The 20020-nt window shown below is 34.4% G+C and overlaps 1 protein-coding gene and 1 pseudogene across 1 annotated transcript; one reads left to right on the forward strand and one right to left on the reverse strand.

Annotated features, from left to right (window-relative positions):
• Positions 1-7426, forward strand: part of LOC110466269 — a 27145-nt pseudogene extending 19719 nt beyond the window's left edge.
• A 3934-nt stretch (positions 7427-11360) lies between these two features.
• On the reverse strand, positions 11361-19911 carry LOC110466280 (S-crystallin SL11-like). The gene is made up of 5 exons (XM_021522680.1): positions 19747-19911; positions 14686-14778; positions 14324-14439; positions 13479-13589; positions 11361-12170 (listed from the first exon to the last, which is right to left on the reverse strand). Exons 1-5 carry the CDS (start codon positions 19892-19894, stop codon positions 11994-11996), a joined length of 645 nt encoding a protein of 214 aa, XP_021378355.1. The 5' UTR covers positions 19895-19911; the 3' UTR covers positions 11361-11993.
• Between the last annotated feature and the right edge of the window lie 109 nt (positions 19912-20020).

Raw genomic sequence — 20020 nt, forward strand, 5'->3', positions numbered from 1 at the left:
AATTCTGCGCTCTTACCGAGTTTGGCATCATTACAGCTGCACTTAACTGGACCGTCACTATAATAAATCCTCAGCAAACTACTTTCATTTGCCTCATTCCGGTTGAAAATGACGTGCAACAGATTAATAAATTACAGTGATTCTCACCAATTAGAACTATTTCTAACCTTTATATTTTAGGCCAACAAAATCAAACTGTCATTTGAATAATCACGGAATTAGATTAGGAAATTGGAGTTGCCAATCATTAAACATTTAGCAACTTCGCAGACATGTTTGTAAGTTCCTAATGGCTCTTCGGAACACTCGAGTTTCTTTCGGAAAAGTTTATAACTCGGGATTATTCCAGCCATTTTAGTATATATTAATGTGTGCTTCCTAACACCAATCTTTTAAAATTTATGCGTAAATATAATAATTAATATTTAAATATGTCAACTAAACTTATTGATAATATTTTATATTGGTGTAAGTTATACTTCCTGTTCAAAAATACGAAACTATAATGGCGCAAAGCTAGTTTTACACAGCTCCCTTTTATCGGACTCCCCATTCACGGTGTTCACTGTATTTATCCATGCGCGAAATTTGTTCCGGGGGAAAATCGAAACAATTTCAAATCTAACTTTCAGCTCAGATTTCTATTTAAAAACTGGAATCACCCTATAGTCATATCAAACGCAATTGTATTGATACTAAATTGTGGAATAAATTTGAAGTGTTTGTTAAAATGTCAAAGTACTACTTTGTTTGCCAACCAGCACGCGACAATACGCTGTTCAAACTATTGAACGAAATTGTGTGGACTGTCGATAAGGCGGGCATTTTTAATTTTAATTATAAATTATAAGTTAAAAAAGAACATAAGAGGCAGAGAAAACGTAAATATAAGTATTGAACTGTTTTTGTATGATATTTATGATCTATTTGAATGACACAGCTTTGCAAGCAAACAAATCATAAACAGTTCAATGCTTAAATATCTGTATATACTGATCAGTATAATGTATATATAATATTTGGCTTGGGGGAATAAAACATTTTTTAAAAAAAAGTTAAAAAAAGAATAAAAAATAAATAAATATGATATGATGATTATGTTCAAAACAATGTGAGTTCAATATTAATACTGGATAAAAACTAAAAGCTGCTGAGCTAGCTTACATTGAATTTGTAAAATGGTTCTTAGACCTGTAAAGTAGGCAGGAAACATATATAGCATCAATTTCAAAACTAGAACAATATCATTTTTACATAGAATTTCACATAATGGTACAAATGACCTGTAAAACAAAGCAAGACATGTAAACAAACGTATGCACGATAATGATTTATATTCTTGGATTACATACATTGATAAAATTAAAACAAATAATGTAACATTCATACATTTTCAAGCATGGCTCTTATTCTATTAAAAATCAGTCCGAATAAAAGGTTTGATACAACCTAATTTCATCGAACATTTGAACAGTTTGGGGTTGTTTTTAAAAAAAAATGCATATAATCGACAACAATAGAGTTACATTAAAAAATAGATAAGAAGAGTCATTATCGTTCCTAATTACCAAAATAAATGTAGTCAGTGGTCACAAACGTGACTCCACTTCAGTACTTTAGTAATGTACAATGTATAGGTGTTTGAAAACGTATTGAACGCATTCGACATGTACAGCCCCATGATGTTATCTTAATATTTAAGAAGTGACCTTCATTTATTACTGTATACGCCGTCAAAATGACGGTCAACCCTTATATTTACATCATAAAAATGTTAAAATGATACTGATAGAAATGAAAATAAACAGTCTAAGCGAGTTGCTACGATTGTTACTACCGTACTAAACCTTGAAAAAAGACATTGGGTAACAAAATTTCAAAAGGTAACCTGAACTAGAAGCAAATATAAGCAGAGCTAAAATGAAGATGAGGTATATTTTCCATTTATTATACTAACAACTCCGTCATTAGAACTTTTATCAAAATATTTAATCAAATTCATCATTTACTAGCAATGAACCGAAAGGTTTAGAGATTTTGGGCAGCTTTATTAAAAAAACATTCTGAAATTGAGGAAGACAGTCTTGCAACGTGCTTGATTATCAACATGATAATTATACATAGTACTGATATATGTTTGTTTGTGTTTTTAATGGCATTTCTATTCATATTATGCAAAATGCCATAAAGTGGAAGATAAAAAAGATAAATAATACAAATAAAAAAGCAGCTTTGCGAATTATATTGACATTATAGAGATTGTTGTAAATCAAATGGGATGACTCTAGGTCTAAACGGTTACAACTGTGTGTCTGAATATATCTACTGTCATTGACAGGAACCCCATAGACAGTATATCACGAGCTGTGAACTAAGGACAACTTCGGAGCGAAATAACCAGTGAAATGGCTAGGTACAAACTGACCTACTTTAACCTTCGAGGTAGAGCAGAACTAACTAGACTGACCCTTAGCGCTGCCGGACAGGACTTCGAAGATAACCGGATATCATATGAAGACTTCTTAAAGATAAAGAATGGTATGTTTTTACAAAAACTGTCTTAACCATACAGCTTGTACCTCTAATATGCCTTTAATACGACACGTTTTCTCACACGATAAATCAAGTACTTCGTAACGACATATCCAACACCTGAAGATCGGTTATAATTTATATCGAAAGCATGATGATTGGTTATAACTTATAACTTATATCAGAAGCATGATGATTGGTTATAACTTATATCAGAAGCATGATGATTGGTTATAACTTATATCAGAAGCATGATGATTGGAATATTGATTGAATTTGATGTAATTTATCACTGCTATGCAGTTGGCAAAAACATAATTCCTACAAAGTCCTTGTTATGGTTAATATAAAGGAAGAAAAAAAAACAAAGATATTCTGAGCAGCTACCTAGCGCTCTCACCCTTTTAGGGAATTAACTAATCGGAACCGCTTTATATATATTTATATTTTGTCTACCAGTATATTCTTTGATGATAATGCTTGTATTGACAGACTTACCCCAGAACCAACTTCCGATATTGGAGTTTGATGGCCAAACTCTTCCACAAAGTTTGACGATTGTACGCTATCTCGCCAGAGAGTATGGTAAGGGTGTTTTTACCTCCAGTAGTAATACTTCACATAGACCGAGCAAAATGTAAAAGTTTTCCTTTCTGGCCCACACAGATTAGCTATCTGAAATATGAAATGTAGGCTTTGTGTAATGTCCATTTGTGGTTGGTCGAAGAATAGCTACCTTGCCCAGGAGTAAGTGTTGTCCTCTATAATAGATTACTCAGTCGTACCTGACCCGAGACAAGTGAAGCGTACTTTCTTATTGGATGCCGGACTGGTACATGTTTTGGAACAGAGTGTACGGCAGTTGATATTTCCTCTATTTTGTGCTGTATTGGTATCCTTCCTGTGAGTTTTGTCCCTTAGATTGGGTACTGTGCATGCCTGACAGTTGTCTTTGTCTTCACAATTATACATTGGTATTCTCCTTCTTTTAGTGCTGGACAGGTTTCCGGTCCGAGAGAACTGTCAGCTAAGTCTCCTTCTTTTAGTGCTTGATAGGTTTCCGGTCCGAGAGAACTGTAAGTTAAGTCCCCTTCTTTAAGTGCTTGATAGGTTTCCGGTCCGAAAGAACTGTAAGTTAAGTCCCCTTCTTTTAGTGCTTGATAGGTTTTCGGTCCGAGAGAACTGTAAGTTAAGTCCCCTTCTTTTAGTGCTTGATAAGTTTTCGGTATGAGAGAACTGTAAGCTAAGTCCCCTTTTTTAGTGCTTGATAGGTTTCCGGTATGAGAGAACTGTAAGCTAAGTGCCCTTCTTTTAGTGCTTGATAGGTTTCCGGTATGAGAGAACTGTAAGCTAAGTGCCCTTCTTTTAGTGCTTGATAGGTTTCTGGTCGAAGGGAACTGTAAGCTAATTATATATTCACCTTTTGTTGGTGCTGAATAGGTATACGGCCAGGAAGAACGGTAGTAGTTGTCTTATCCAGTGGTTGCTGAATGGGAACCGTCTCGACAGCACGGTATGCCCATACTCTTCTACTCTTATGGATGTTGGAAACTATTCGTAATGATAGATGTAAACATTATGTCCTTCTTTGGGTGCTTGAAAGGTATACGGGCCGAATGAACAGTAGTCGTTTTCTCATCCAGTGGATGTTGGATAGCATTATCTCTTTCTTTGGATTATTAATAGTTCTACAGTCTGAAGGACTAGTATCCGACACGAGAGTACTGTAAACGTTGTCGCCTCTGCCGTATACGTATTCGGTTGAGAATGGTACATTGCTTCATCCGTTGAAACTGGATAGGTATCCGTCTCATCAGTGAACCCAAAACGGGACATTTGATATGAACATTTGATATACTATATACCAAAGTATGTTCGCTTTTCATAAATATAAACCATTCTTTTTTCCAACACAAATTGATATTTATAACAAAACTGGTGCAACTCCACCCTGAAAGGGCTAATATAACTAATATCAGGGTGGAACATTTGATATAAGTAGAACTTTCTATTATTTTTTTCTCCGAACAAGCAATACTCCTGAAAAAATAGGATTCTTATGTTTCTGAAACGACATTAAAGTAATTATGTCGGTTCATTAATTTTCGAGAGAAAAAAAATCTTTTATTTTGCTCGTAAAATTCTTGTGCTTCTTTTCCCAAACAAGTCTTGTTTTGTGTTCTCTGGCATTTAAAAATCCCCATGCGTATATATCCTATTCGTAACCTTTCTGGCATGTCCTAAATCAGAAATGCGTGTGCATATCTGTCGACATTAGGTCGTATGGTAACATTTTAATTCTAAAGCTGTTTTAATGACTTATTCGATAAAAATAATAATTTCTTTTACCGAAGAGAAGAAAGTTTGCGAAATTGCTAGTAATATTCAACTACCAAAAAGTAAAATACTGTACATTTTAATTTATTAATAATCTATAACATTTCAACGTCTGATTCGATCATGTTAGTGACAGTGATATCACATTGTTTAATCCAACTATTTGATATTCTTTTCCAGGTCTTTATGGGAACAACAATCTTGAGTCGGCAACAGTAGATATAGTCCTTGACACATTAGTCGATACTTATTCCGCTTTAGTCAAAGTGTTTTCCGAAAAGGATGAAACAATCAAAGTATGTACCATTTAAAGATATTGAAATTCCGATCGGATGCCTCAAATGATGTGAATGTTTTTCACTATCGACCATGAATTCTATGATGTCACTGGCTGTAAAACATCGATTTAATTGGATTATTGTTTTATTTACAGAAACAATTAGCAAAAACATTATCTGACACCGGTATGCCACAACTCATATCGATCTTTGGTAAAATCCTGCGTCAAAACAATGGCGGTGACGGATGGATAGTTGGAACTAAGGTAAGATTAATGTCTCCTCATTTATACTGTATAAACTTGCATTTGTGGTAATTAACGCCAGTTTAATTAACTGTGACCCTGACAAGATTACAGCTAAACTGTACAAGTTGTTAGCAATTGTTGCATGAATTGGCTGTATTGTTTCAAAGAAAACATGTTCGTCATGCATCTTCTTAGAACAATATAGACTTAACTCTTTCCGTACCGTTGTCTTGTACACACGACAACAATGTGTCATCCTGGTCCCCGTTGTCGTGTAGAGACGACAAAAAAAAGGGCCGTCTCATCCCCGTTGTCGTGTACACACGACAAGAAACTGTGATGTAATCTGCCTGATGTTTAGTTGGTTATCGCACGAGACTGTCGCCAAAAAACAATTAATTGTCGATAAAATCAGAACCCACCAGTTTGGAAGAAATAATTTTATTTGTGCAGAGTACACTTTTTTATTATATGACTTAATGTTTTCGCATTTGCCTCAAGATGTTTGCGTTTGGTGCCTCAAATGTAAACAAGATGGCGGCAACTTAATTCGATACGATCACTCGTAAATTCATCATTAGATGTTTGTTGAGACTTATGGAAGTAAAATTGAATATTCTAATATAAGTCTTGATGAAATCTACTTGTATTTAGAAAAAAACTCAACGACTCCACATTCGTAACCATAATCAATCCCCATTGAAAACCTGCACTACAACGCTGTGTTAAATACAAGGAATCGTATCGTTTATTGCCAGACAAATGTCGATTTCTCAGTCATAATCAGCTGCCAGTTAGTCATTATGCTGCGAAAATGAAGAAGTGTTTGTCTATGAACAAGAACATGAAACAATAACAGTATTTGTTCACGGTTACCTGTTTAATTCTTGCGGCAGTTACACCTAGTCTAAAATGTATATTAATAATCCGCCATTTTGTTATATGTGCGGGGGCGAGTCTAATAAGTACATCCGGTACGGAATCCGGACCGGAGTTGCGGTATGGAAAGAGTTAATATACCTTAAGATAATAGGATATCCATTCAATAATAAACTTCTAAAACTCATTGAATACGAAACTACAACACACACACAATAGAACTGGGAATTAATTTTATAAACTTATATTGACGTTTTTAAGGAAAATTTCGTGAAATAAATCTATTCAAAAATTTAACTGCAAATGCAATTGAAGCAGTTCGAATTATCATGAAACAAAATTTCACTCCATACTTTTGAAATATATTATCTAGGGAAACTAAAATAATAATGTCAAGAAGGGAAGAATATCCAATATTTGACTTGAAAAATTGATTTACACTACTATTGAAGAAGATCTGATCACTGTAGCCCTATGTATTCCTTTTTAGATGATGTGTTAATCATTCTGTTTTAGATGACAGTGGCAGACCTTGCCTTATACACTCTGTTCGATGATTTGACCGGAGGTGTTTACGGTTCTGACCTTGCCAAGAGTTTTCTGGCAGATGAAAAACTGAAGTCACATTTTGATAGAGTGAAACAACAAAAACGAATTGCAGACTGGATTGAAAAACGTCCTACAACGGAACGATAGATTACCCTAACTACATCTATAATGGTTGGGGGAACTAATCAACGGTTATACACGAACAGGATACTAGGACACGTGACTTGTAAATGGTATATTGTACAACATGTATTCGCGAGATGAGAATCGTTATAAACATATTTTATTCACATCTTTTCTTCTTCAGCTTCGTAAACTTTCACAATATATCAATTAGCGTATGCGCAGTGGAAAAAAGGTTTTGCGGATTCATGTTTGTATATGGGTGACAGCGGACTACTTCTGTGTTTTACAGTTCAGCGAGAGCATGGACCGAAGAAAGCCATTGCTTGGTTCGTTCAACATCTGGAAACATGTTGCATATTCCGGATCCATTATGTCTAATAATTTACAGCAGAGGGACACTGACAAACTTCTTATTCCATGGATGCACATTCACATTTCTTTCACTACCAGGTTAATAAAAGCTATTAAAAGGAAAAATAGTGTTGTTTACTATATATTTTCTTAATTTACTTATGTATCATTGTAAATTCACTGGTACTATATTAGCTTAGCAACCACGGCTATAATAGTTATCATCGTAGCAACCAACTCCGACTGATTTTTCTTCATGAAGCATTTAAACAATGCTGTTTAAATTGACTTTCATTTTGACAGCGTATACGTTAAAATGAACGCAGTTGGCGACGAGCATATTCTATGGATCGTCAATGCGAGTTTAGTGAGTAAGCGAGTTTAATAATTTGTGCAGGTATTGAACATGAACAATCCATGAATATGACATGTTGTAGCAAATTAGTTGTTGAAATCTAAGGCTTAATGCAGCCCATATCTTTTGGTTTGAACAATAAGTAGCCGAAATGGCGTAGATAAGAAATTAAACGAATGAACCTGCCATCGATCACCAACTTTTGTGATCACTAAAATTTGTTTTTGGCGATTCATCTGCCTGGTTATAACTGCATTTAATTATTTTTTTGTCTCACAAAAACAGATATCATTGGAAACCATTTCGAAAGCTCAAAACCATAATTTCACAGCTTCAAACGTGTCGTTGACATCGAAATCCTCATATAATGTCTCATTAATTCCTTTAACAAGTTTTCATTATTTGTTTGAGTATCTAAATTCCAAACATCTTGCTCTTCTTTTAGATAACGTATAAGTTGATTTTCACTTTTAAAGTAAACTATTGTTTATTTTCATATACCCTTACCAACATAATTTGTCCCACATCTAATATAATGGAAATCGTTAAGTGATTCGAGTGATGTATTTAGGCCGGACAATTATCACATGAACAAATATTGCACAACTGTCGAGATATAAAACTCTTGTTTGTTCGGCTAGCCCTAAATTTACCATTTCGTCTCCATGTAAATTGCCTTTTGGGATTATTTTTGACACCCCCCCCCCCCCCCCCCCCCCCCTCAGTTATTTAAACCCATGGATGTTTCATAGACCGGCATGCTTTTGTTTTCTTAAATAGTCAACGCTCGGACTATGAATCGCAAAAAAATTGAACAATTATTGATCTAGCTTAACCTATACAACGTTGATATTAGATTGTTATTTATACAGGCATCCCTCTATTGTTAGATTTCTCAATGCAATGATACATATTTGCGAACTTAGAACCTTCGCACTCTTTATCATGCTTTATATCATTAATAAAGAGCGTCTCTTGTTAAACAGCTATTTTTTTTAACACGCAACAGTTTTCCTTAAGTCTTTAATTTATATGCATTTTTGTATTGAGGGATGCAGCATATGAACTCCGGATATGTCTTTATGTTGTTTTGCAATTAAGTATTTGTTTGTGGTCGATGTCTTTTCCTAGGTCCGATTTTTGGAAAAGATACTGGGTTGTGTTGGAGTCGTAGTCATAAATCTATCCAGAGACCTATGGTATGGGTCACTCTGGTCTAATGCTGACCTGCTTCTTTTAACCTGACTTCCCATATGTTTTACTGCTTTGTTCTGTGTCTACCTGTGCAGTCCATCTATTTGTAAGCTGTCTCAGCATCATCGATTTTTTTTCTGAAGTATCGGAATATTCAAACTGCCTGTGATATTTAACACCGCAAAGTAACAAATCCATCCTTCCTGACAATTTACTGTTGCATGACATCTTCTTTGCGCTTAGTAACGACTCGCTTGCCTGTCTCACAGAGTTCGTCAGTTCATCAGATCATTATTGAAATAAGCAAAAACTTGTGTTTTGTCATGGCAGTAATTTTGATAGTTGGGATTTTCAGGGAAGGGGAAAACACAAGTATCAATGACGTTACTGCACACAAATATTAAAATATATATTTTTGGTATAATGATTTAGTTGGCGAAAACATGTTCTATTCCCTATTTCATAAACATGATATGCTGGCAATGATTAGTTATCAATGCTACAAAAAGGACAAATGTGCCCATACAATGTGGATACCATTTCAAAACACTTGCTGACCTAACCTAAACCTAATCATTTGTAAAATGGTTCCTGTAACTAAAATATAGATCAATAGTAGACTAAGAATTATACTGATTTAGCTGTTTTATTTATAAAGAATATCACAAAATGGTACAAATGATCTTGTAAAACAATAATAAAAAATAAATAACAGCAAAATTTCAATAGCGCCCTATATTATTTGTAAAATTACTCTAAAGTGCTGTTATGTAATCACACTTTGCTTAATAATAGTGTACATACGTTGTGTACATACATGGATCGACAGCGAAATGATAAATATATAACATGTAATTATAAACTCGACTCTTTTTATGCTAAAATGCCAATTTAATTCAAATAAAACGTTTCATACAAACCTTAATTCAACTTAAGACAACTGATAGCAAAATTGAGAAAAAGTAACCTTAAAACTTCGTCTTTGAAAACAGGACCTTACGACTCCGACATAAGGAATTATGTTCGAAAGAAATAGACCAATTTCATAATTACTTGACCCACGAAGAAAAAAGATTCATGATACAAGGGCCGAATCTTTTGAGCGATTTAGGTATTGTCCTTTAAACTCTTTTGTATTAAAGAGGACAGGTCAGCAACGAGCTTAGCTATCAACATTATTCCTATATATATATTGTCTCTACTAAAATTTGGAATTAGATGCAAACTATTACCTTGTTTGGATGCAAAATGCAATTAAGTTGAAATATATTGAATTTTACATATTGCAAATTAAGTTAAATTATACAAACATCTAATAAAGACATCTTTTCGAAGTAAATCAGGTGAGATGACCTAATGTCATAATGGTTCCATCAACATATGTTTTTTTTATCTATTTAATCAATTTTATATTCAAATTTGCAATGTCTTACAAAAATACACCTGGTACCGGTACCTCTGGTGTGCCAATTATAGTACACGTTTCCCCACACGTATAAACCACAGATGCTTGCAGGGATTAAACAGTTGCTTAAATGATTATAGTATGAAACTCACGTTCGCAGGTATTTGCATGGACGGAACAGTTATTTATGTGATTATTGTATAGCTAAGTGTTTACTTCTAAACATAGATAGGTTAGCAACTTAGCCTCAAGATTAAATGTTGCTCACCACACTTAAACCATTTAAAATGATATCACATGGATGGTACCTAGCTACCTGTACCACTGCTAAAAATGTAACTACATGTTATCAGTGAAGATTATTAACTATAGAATGATATATCATTTTCAAAATCGATACCCTGTGGAGTTTTTATGAAAATAAAATAAAACATGAGAGAAAAATCAAGAATAACGTCCAGAAAGTACAAAGTGACCGGACGATCAGGATTCTACCCTGGACTACGACTCTTTACAGACGAGCTAGCAGGTCAACAGAAGTACTCTGTTACAGTTGCTAAAGTTTTATCTAAACGAAATTAAGGGGAGGTTACTGTGTACGAAATACTACAGTGGTATTCTCTGGTGTTTCACATGCAGTGGGACAAGGACCCACTAATTATTGAATGAGTTGGCGAATGTTATATAATGTTTGTTATATATTCTAAGTAATATAAGATAACAAAACTAATATTAATGTATTGTGTATTTGCATATGAAAATGACTCGCCTGCAGCAGACGTTAATAAAAAGTGGCACATTTACAACTTGAATCATAATTTAATATACTAGTTTTGACGGTGGTTTTTTAAAGAGGAATTCTGTTTTTGAATTATCAAAACCTAATTACAAGATATTACAAAAAAAGTTTCTCTCCATGGTTTTTGTTTAAAGATTTGGTTTCTAAAGAAACTAACACGCTACATTAACAGAAATAAAATAATCAAACGAAATAAAGTTTTGCAAATAAAAATTCACGGATATTGAAAAAAATAATATCATAGGTTCTTTGCTACCGTGTATCTATTCCTTTTCATATAACGTTGTGATATTTCTGTTTTAGATGACGGTGGCAGACCCTGCCTTATAACTCTGTTTAGTGGTTTGATCGAGGGGACCTATGGTGCTGACCTTGCCGAAGCTTCTTCGCAGATGACAAACTAAAGTCACATTTCGATAGAGAAAAACAACACAAATCTCAGATTGGATTGAAGAACATTAACTCCGTTTATTATTACCCTCGAAGAAACCAAACAGATATATATATATCTCTAAATATATTTATTGAAAAAGTTGTATTCACAAGGAGAGTATCGCTTTATAACATATCATTATCTCGGATGTTTTAATAAATAGTATAAAGGACAAAAGAAGTATTCAGTAAATTGGATGTAATTAAAACTTTAATGGAAGGACAGTCGTTATATTGTGTGACATATTGACATAGATAGATCATATGGGAGACACAAGAGTTGCCTATTTGTGGTGATGTTAAACAATAGGTATTTAATTGGCAAACATCAGCAATTCCAGCAATGTATTTTAATAGAAGATGTATTTTATTTGATAATATATGTGTTATAATTTGTTGTTAATGACATAAACATATATTATTTAACGAATTTATGAAAGAATAAAGAAACAAAGACTGATAAGTCATAGAAGAGCATAAATATCCCTGTGTGGAGTACAACCCTGGACTAAAACGCGTTGTTGGGCCGTTTGGCGATCCAAGCTTTGATGGCAGAATTAGCAGCAACTTTTTCACTGTGAGCTATCAGTTTGGCATCCTCAAGGAAGGCCTCAGCTGCGGTTTTGTCAAACAGACTCTCAGCGTCAGCAAACATGCAGAATACTACAATGTCGGCCACCGTCAGCTGTTTGGGAAGTGAACAAACGTGATTCAACTAATCTTCTGCCAGTATGTATCTTACTACATACACATGTATATATGTTTGTTTACATTAATAATATCACAAATCTGGTAATTTTGAACAGAAATAAAGGCAAATTATGATATACAACACACCGCCAATACGTAAGGCCACTTTGAGGGTAAGAGTCTAATCATATGAATAACAGGAGTCGAATAGGCACTGAAATATATGTTGGCATACTTATGGGAATGTAATTCGACATGTTGAGGAAAAGCTCAACAAGTCACAATTTATGAAGTTCCCATGGTAAGAAACATTTCGGCAAGTGGTGTTGTACATAATATCAGTTTTATTTATTAACTTGTCAACAGGTGACCATGATACGTTTCCATACATATTCCTGTCATCAGTTAATTTTAGTCATGGGTAGCAGTGTACAGTAGAAATGGCTTGACCCTAAGAATAAAGGGCATGTCTCGGATAAACATGGATAGTGAATTCAACCTGCACAACACACCTACATATATATACATATTTATAAACTACATATTGATTTCATTTTGTTTAGAAGACTGATTTGTTTTTCAAAAACTGTTTTCCCCAGATTTGGGACTTGTGAAAACCATGGTTGCCACATCAAAAAACACCAAAATATGCAAAAAAAACATTTTTATCCCAAAATTTGACCCCCGCAAGCAGTATTTTTTTTCTTAAAACCCGTCTGAAATTAAATACCGCCTACTCGGTACCAGAATTACTCACGTTTAAGCATAGGTCATTTCGGTGGATATTTCACTATATTTACACATGTGCTGAGTACAAAAATAGACAAAATGAAAAGCTAGCTTTTGTTGTGTTGACACAGATTTGTAAATGCCCAAAACTAGTCTCAAACCAAATTCGATTTTTTTTAAATTATGAAGCCCACATAGTCCACTTCATCATGTATATGCCAATTTTATTGCTTTTTTTTTAAATGTTGATACATGTTATATTACAGGGGTTATTCATTGTATAAAAATATCACCCATGGTCATCGTACGCTACTGTACACTGCTACCATGATAATCACGACGCCATTATTATCCCGCTTAATCGACTTGTCATGATGCATTGTAATGATCATGATAGTGAGATATTTTAATGAGAAGCAATAATGGCAGGAATATGCCACAATAGGTATAACCACACGAAATGAATATGAACTCGCACCGTAATATGGGGCAAATCACATTTAAAAGGAATTCTGATTACTATTATCAATTAATGCAACTAAACGGAGAAAGAATAAACTATCTAAGGCCTTACCTTGGATCCGACTAACCAGCCGCTGTTCTCTTTGTTGTCGCTCAATGTTTTGCTCATAATTTTCACAAATTTAGGAACAACCTTCTCCCCAAACGCCTTTCTAAGTTCTTTCTGTGATAAAGATAACGCAAAAGATACGTGCTGATTTGTGTTAGAAGTATGAATGAGAAACCGGCAATTATGGACGATATATTACACAGGTAAAAGGGGAACAATATCTAGCACAAGTAACCATACAAACACACAATAATATCTAATACTATTGGAAAACAGGAACAATATTTGCTTAAACACAAAAAGAGATGACAATGTTTAAAATACACAGCAAACTAAGAATAACAATATTATAGTAAACACAAAATACAATATAAGCATATGACTTGCAAACGAAGATGACAATATTTATATAAACGGCAAGGACAATATTTTGCATAAATAGCACACGAACACGACAATATTTGCAAAAAGAGCAAAACAAAGTTCAAAGACAATAGTTTGCTTAAACACCAAAAGAGACGACAAAATCGAAGAAAACGATATCTTAATCTTACAAATACAGATGTCAATATCTGACACACACAGCAAGCAACGGTGACAGAGTTAAGCGTAAAAAATAAACAAAAACGATTTTTTTTATTTGAATTATCATAACAAAATAAGCATAGTTGAAACTATAAAATTGTATTTATATAACCAATTGCCTGTTACTGAAGGGGCTGTATCTACTTTTTATTACTAATGTTAGGTAAAACGTCCATTGATAAATATATAACAAGGTATGACAACAAGAGAGGCATTTCTACTTGTTGCTGTTTATATATTATCCTAGTGTATATAATGTGTACCTTCTTATCCTCGTCCTGCTCCATGTAAGGTTTAATCATTTCGGTAAAAAAGTCTTCATATGTAGATATGATTGTATCCACCATTGTCATGTTCTTGGTACCTTCACCATACATATCTACAGAACCATAGCAAACACAATTAATATAATTGTCATATTAAAAAATACACAAAGACAATCATTTTATCACCTTAACAACTTCTTCGTTAAGTCATTTGATATCGTCCTATGCCTGATATAATAAACATGTTCGAAAGAGGACGCTCTTAAAAATAATAATTTACATAATTCAATTGTTTGTAGACCAACGTTTTAGATGTCTAAGGCATACTATAGTTATTTGCAATAACAATATATACTTACCATATTCTCTGGCAATATATCGTAAGATGGCAGTGCTTTGTGCAATCATATGTCCGTCTACAGACAATATAGGCACTGCACCTTGCGGCATTTCTGAAAATAATACGGAGAAAACAGCTGGTTATTTTACCAAAATTTCTTGCTGATAGATTGATTGATTGATTAAACATAGAATAGAACGAAAACAACTTATTGTTCGTAGTTTCAAAACGGACGTATATATATATAAATATATATACCACATCGGCTTCAATGATAAAATATCCTATAATAGGAAAAAATATTGCACGCAGGGAAGTTTTGCCCAATGCAATATTCGTCCTTTAGTTGGCTCTTTATAGTTTACCCTTTACGCTGAAGGCGATATTGGCCATTTTTGCATCTTACGATCGCAGAAGCAATATTATGTATGTAAAATGTAAAAAAAGGTTCAGATATGATTATTAAAATACCCCTTTAGAGCGGTTGAGATAACTCAAACATAACTGTGAAAAACATCATAAGTAATAATCAACGGCTGTGTTATCCTTCTGTTAGGTTTAATGTTTTATATTTACATTTGCTCTGCAACCTTCCAATGCAATGCATTGCAATCCCTTCCACACATTTATGATCTAACCAATGAGGATAAAGGAAAATTATGTTATGTAATGTTGCTGTTTGTATAGCAGTTTATGCTTATTAATCAGTTTTGCATATTTCCGTTTATTCAATAATTTATCCCTGCATATATTTGTTCTGTTTTGATAAAATTCATATGAGTGGTGGTCATCGACTCGTTGATTATTGTTATTGTATTAATTCTTCGATTGTGTGTATCCATACATTTAATACTTTGGTAAATAACAATTATACAATCAATACATATGTGTGTAAACTATTTACAAATTAATCATATTTTGCAACAAACCAAATATCCATTCAATAATTTATTTAGTCGTTCATTTATTTATTTATTTTAAACTAGATTCCTCGAGGTATTTTTATTATCTTTGTTATCTTACAACAGAAATAAATAAACCTCGTTTTTATATATATAATTAAATATAAAGAAAACATTGAGAAGTCCTTGTGTTGGAATTAAATATAAAAAATAGAACAAAAGACAGAGATAGCGTCTCTAGGCCTTTCTCGGGTTGATTCCCCGTTCATCAGGAGACTGTTTATTTTGAAAACAGGTATTGTGAGGTCATAGTTGTTTACACAAGAAAGTATGACGTCATCAATAATGCAAAGTCATTATGACGTCACAGAAGGCATACACATAAATCCATGACGTCAACAACAATACAAGCTAAATTGTGACGTTACATTACTTAGACAAATGCATAACTTCATGATCTTACCAACAATAAAAAATACGGGAGATACAAATTGTTTCATTTACGGCAACAATAAAATATGAACAATAATATTTAAAGCACAGCAATTGCTTAAAGCATGACACGTTGAATTTAATGTGAACTATTCAGACTGGGTTTCAACAGTTTCATTAACTCCGACTCCTTAACTTCCCTCTTTATCACATCAGATGAATGCATTTGGTAAATAGGGAACACTTTGAAGTTATTGTTAGCACAGTTATGAATATGTTTGTTCACTTGTAAAACTCTAAGGTCATCATGGATTGTTTGTTGCTTGTGAAGAGTCAATATAATAATTAAATATATATATATTACAGCCTAATTTTCCATTTAACATTTATAAGGGTCATGATTTTAATAATACTCCTTCTTGAAGACGAAAAGAACCGGGGCTATTTGTTTCTAAACTGGATATTTTTATTCCAAATGTACAAAAAAATGGTAAAAATGATGCACCATACCCAGCTGTTTCAACCTCCTAGGACGCATCGGTTTATGATAGGGGCCAAAAAGCTGGACATGCAAATTGGTCTAAATTGTTGTTGAATTATAAAGGGGGTATATGAAACCCCTAAACTGTATGTAGTTCAAACATTAGAGGAGAACCTGTTAATTTCAAATTAATAATGAGTGAAGCGTGTATATTATGAGCCTTGCCACTATTCGGGAGATAACTGTAGCCATCAAGGTAACGGCAAACATCGGGGACTAAGAAGTCTAACAGCAAAGTATCGTGATAGATAGCCATCAAGATAACGGCAAACATCGGGGACTAAGAAGTCTAAAAGCAAAGTATCGTGATAGATAGCCATCAAGGTAACGGCAAACATCGGGGACTAAGAAGTCTAAAAGCAAAGTATCGTGATAGATAGCCATCAAGGTAACGGCAAACATCGGGGACTAAGAAGTCTAAAAGCAAAGTATCGTGATAGATAGCCATCAAGGTAACGGCAAACATCGGGGACTAAGAAGTCTAAAAGCAAAGTATCGTGATAGATAGCCATCAAGGTAACGGCAAACATCGGGGACTAAGAAGTCTAAAAGCAAAGTATCGTGATAGATAGCCATCAAGGTAACGGCAAACATCGGGGACTAAGAAGTCTAAAAGCAAAGTATCGTGATAGATAGCCATCAAGGTAACGGCAAACATCGGGGACTAAGAAGTCTAAAAGCAAAGTATCGTGATAGATAGCCATCAAGGTAACGGCAAACATCGGGGACTAAGAAGTCTAAAAGCAAAGTATCGTGATAGATAGCCATCAAGGTAACGGCAAACATCGGGGACTAAGAAGTCTAAAAGCAAAGTATCGTGATAGATAGCCATCAAGGTAACGGCAAACATCGGGGACTAAGAAGTCTAAAAGCAAAGTATCGTGATAGATAGCCATCAAGGTAACGGCAAACATCGGGGACTAAGAAGTCTAAAAGCAAAGTATCGTGATAGATAGCCATCAAGGTAACGGCAAACATCGGGGACTAAGAAGTCTAAAAGCAAAGTATCGTGATAGATAGCCATCAAGGTAACGGCAAACATCGGGGACTAAGAAGTCTAAAAGCAAAGTATCGTGATAGATAGCCATCAAGGTAACGGCAAACATCGGGGACTAAGAAGTCTAAAAGCAAAGTATCGTGATAGATAGCCATCAAGGTAACGGCAAACATCGGGGACTAAGAAGTCTAAAAGCAAAGTATCGTGATAGATAGCCATCAAGGTAACGGCAAACATCGGGGACTAAGAAGTCTAAAAGCAAAGTATCGTGATAGATAGCCATCAAGGTAACGGCAAACATCGGGGACTAAGAAGTCTAAAAGCAAAGTATCGTGATAGATAGCCATCAAGGTAACGGCAAACATCGGGGACTAAGAAGTCTAAAAGCAAAGTATCGTGATAGATAGCCATCAAGGTAACGGCAAACATCGGGGACTAAGAAGTCTAAAAGCAAAGTATCGTGATAGATAGCCATCAAGGTAACGGCAAACATCGGGGACTAAGAAGTCTAAAAGCAAAGTATCGTGATAGATAGCCATCAAGGTAACGGCAAACATCGGGGACTAAGAAGTCTAAAAGCAAAGTATCGTGATAGATAGCCATCAAGGTAACGGCAAACATCGGGGACTAAGAAGTCTAAAAGCAAAGTATCGTGATAGATAGCCATCAAGATAACGGCAAACATCGGGGACTAAGAAGTCTAAAAGCAAAGTATCGTGATAGATAGCCATCAAGGTAACGGCAAACATCGGGGACTAAGAAGTCTATAAGCAAAGTATCGTGATAGATAGCTATCAAGATAACGGCAAACATCGGGGACTAAGAAGTCTATAAGCAAAGTATCGTGCTAGATTACCGTAACACAAACGCATATGATTCAATTTCAATTTCAACAAATTTTATTGACAATATAAGCAATAGTCAATAGAATCAGACAGCAGGCATAGCCTATATAAGTCCTCTCCTGAAGGTGACAACCGGTGGTAAGAAACACAGACATATATTTATACATTGATATGATGAATGGGATAAGGGGAAGTAACTCCTTGATGTAAACAGACTTGTTCAGTATTCTTGAGATATAGTAACCCTTTCACTAGGTATATTTAATTTGAGATAATTACTAGACTATTATCTTCAGTGAATAATATCAAGTATTAGACAATGCGTTACTGGTATTCATGTAAGGTAAACTGTTTAGCATAAATATTTGGTGATATTGGATGTATTCCCCCCAACAGAAGAAGAAAATATACACCCATCTAAGCTGCCCAGGGCCAACTTCATTCAATAGGTATATAACAGGTAAATTAGTTATTTCAAACGTAGAATAAAGTAGTAGTATCTAATTAATTCCATATTATATTACATTAGGTATAGCTTGTACTGCTATATCACTGTAGTTGCACCTACAAAAAGTTTGAAAGATAAACCGTTTACCAAACTAAATTTCACTGCACTCTACAGCTGTTTCATCCGTCTAGACCTCATCGGTGAATCTATAGACCAAACAACTGGACACTCAAATTGGTTTAAACCAGTTGAAACAGAAGATCAATAAACCCATTAGCCAAATGAATTCCAAACATCCGAGGAGCACTATTTAATTTCAAATTAAGAACAATTATAAACCGTGCCACTAGTTAAAGAGATTAGTGTGGCCGTTAAGGTTTGATTTTTTGAAAATATCACTATAAAACAATTATGTATCGAGATAAACCTTTACATTGTTTCTTTTTATAATTTTGTTTCAAATACTGCCAGACTTTCCATCATGTTCTGTATTAAGAGTTCATAATCAAACGTCCCTAGACAGGAAAGGGGGGAATACGAGGGAATGAAGGTTACTGTTAAATGACCCCCCCCCCTTTCTCTGCAAGGAAATCATCTTTAAATTCCTACAGAATTCCTACTACGTAATGAGCTTATTTCGCAATTCTGTTGACCTACATCAGTGTATGGGTGTTGCCCCAGTTTTACATTTCACGGCTTAAATAGTAGTTTTACATCTCTGACCAACACATAAATAAAACGACATGAACTATTCATTTCTTTCCATAAACTAACTTGTTATACTATTATCTTTGTAAACAGACTGGTATAACAATCGGACAAATATAAAACATTATTGCTAATATCAAACTAAAACGGTAGCTAAATCGGAAGCAGGTAGCAGGAGAGTTATTTATCAAATTGTTCATCTTTTACCTGACTTCATTTTTTCCCATTCCTCGCTTTGGACTCTTTTATCCTCAAACACCTGTCCAGCAGCAGCAAGTGATAACCTGATGGGTTCTGCCCTTCCGCGGGCATCAAAATAGATCACACGATATTCCGGCATGTTTCCTCTCAGCATAGGAAAAGCTATAGGACGATTTCTGATTCAGACTGTCTTATTAAACTGTCCGTGCGCTTGCGCGTTTAAGGGGTGGTGTACTGTATTGTTAGTGGAAGAAAAGCTAGAATATGTCCTAACCTATAG

This window comes from Mizuhopecten yessoensis, unplaced genomic scaffold, assembly GCF_002113885.1.
Source record: "Mizuhopecten yessoensis strain PY_sf001 unplaced genomic scaffold, ASM211388v2 scaffold11127, whole genome shotgun sequence".
In the NCBI taxonomy this organism is placed as follows: domain Eukaryota; kingdom Metazoa; phylum Mollusca; class Bivalvia; order Pectinida; family Pectinidae; genus Mizuhopecten; species Mizuhopecten yessoensis.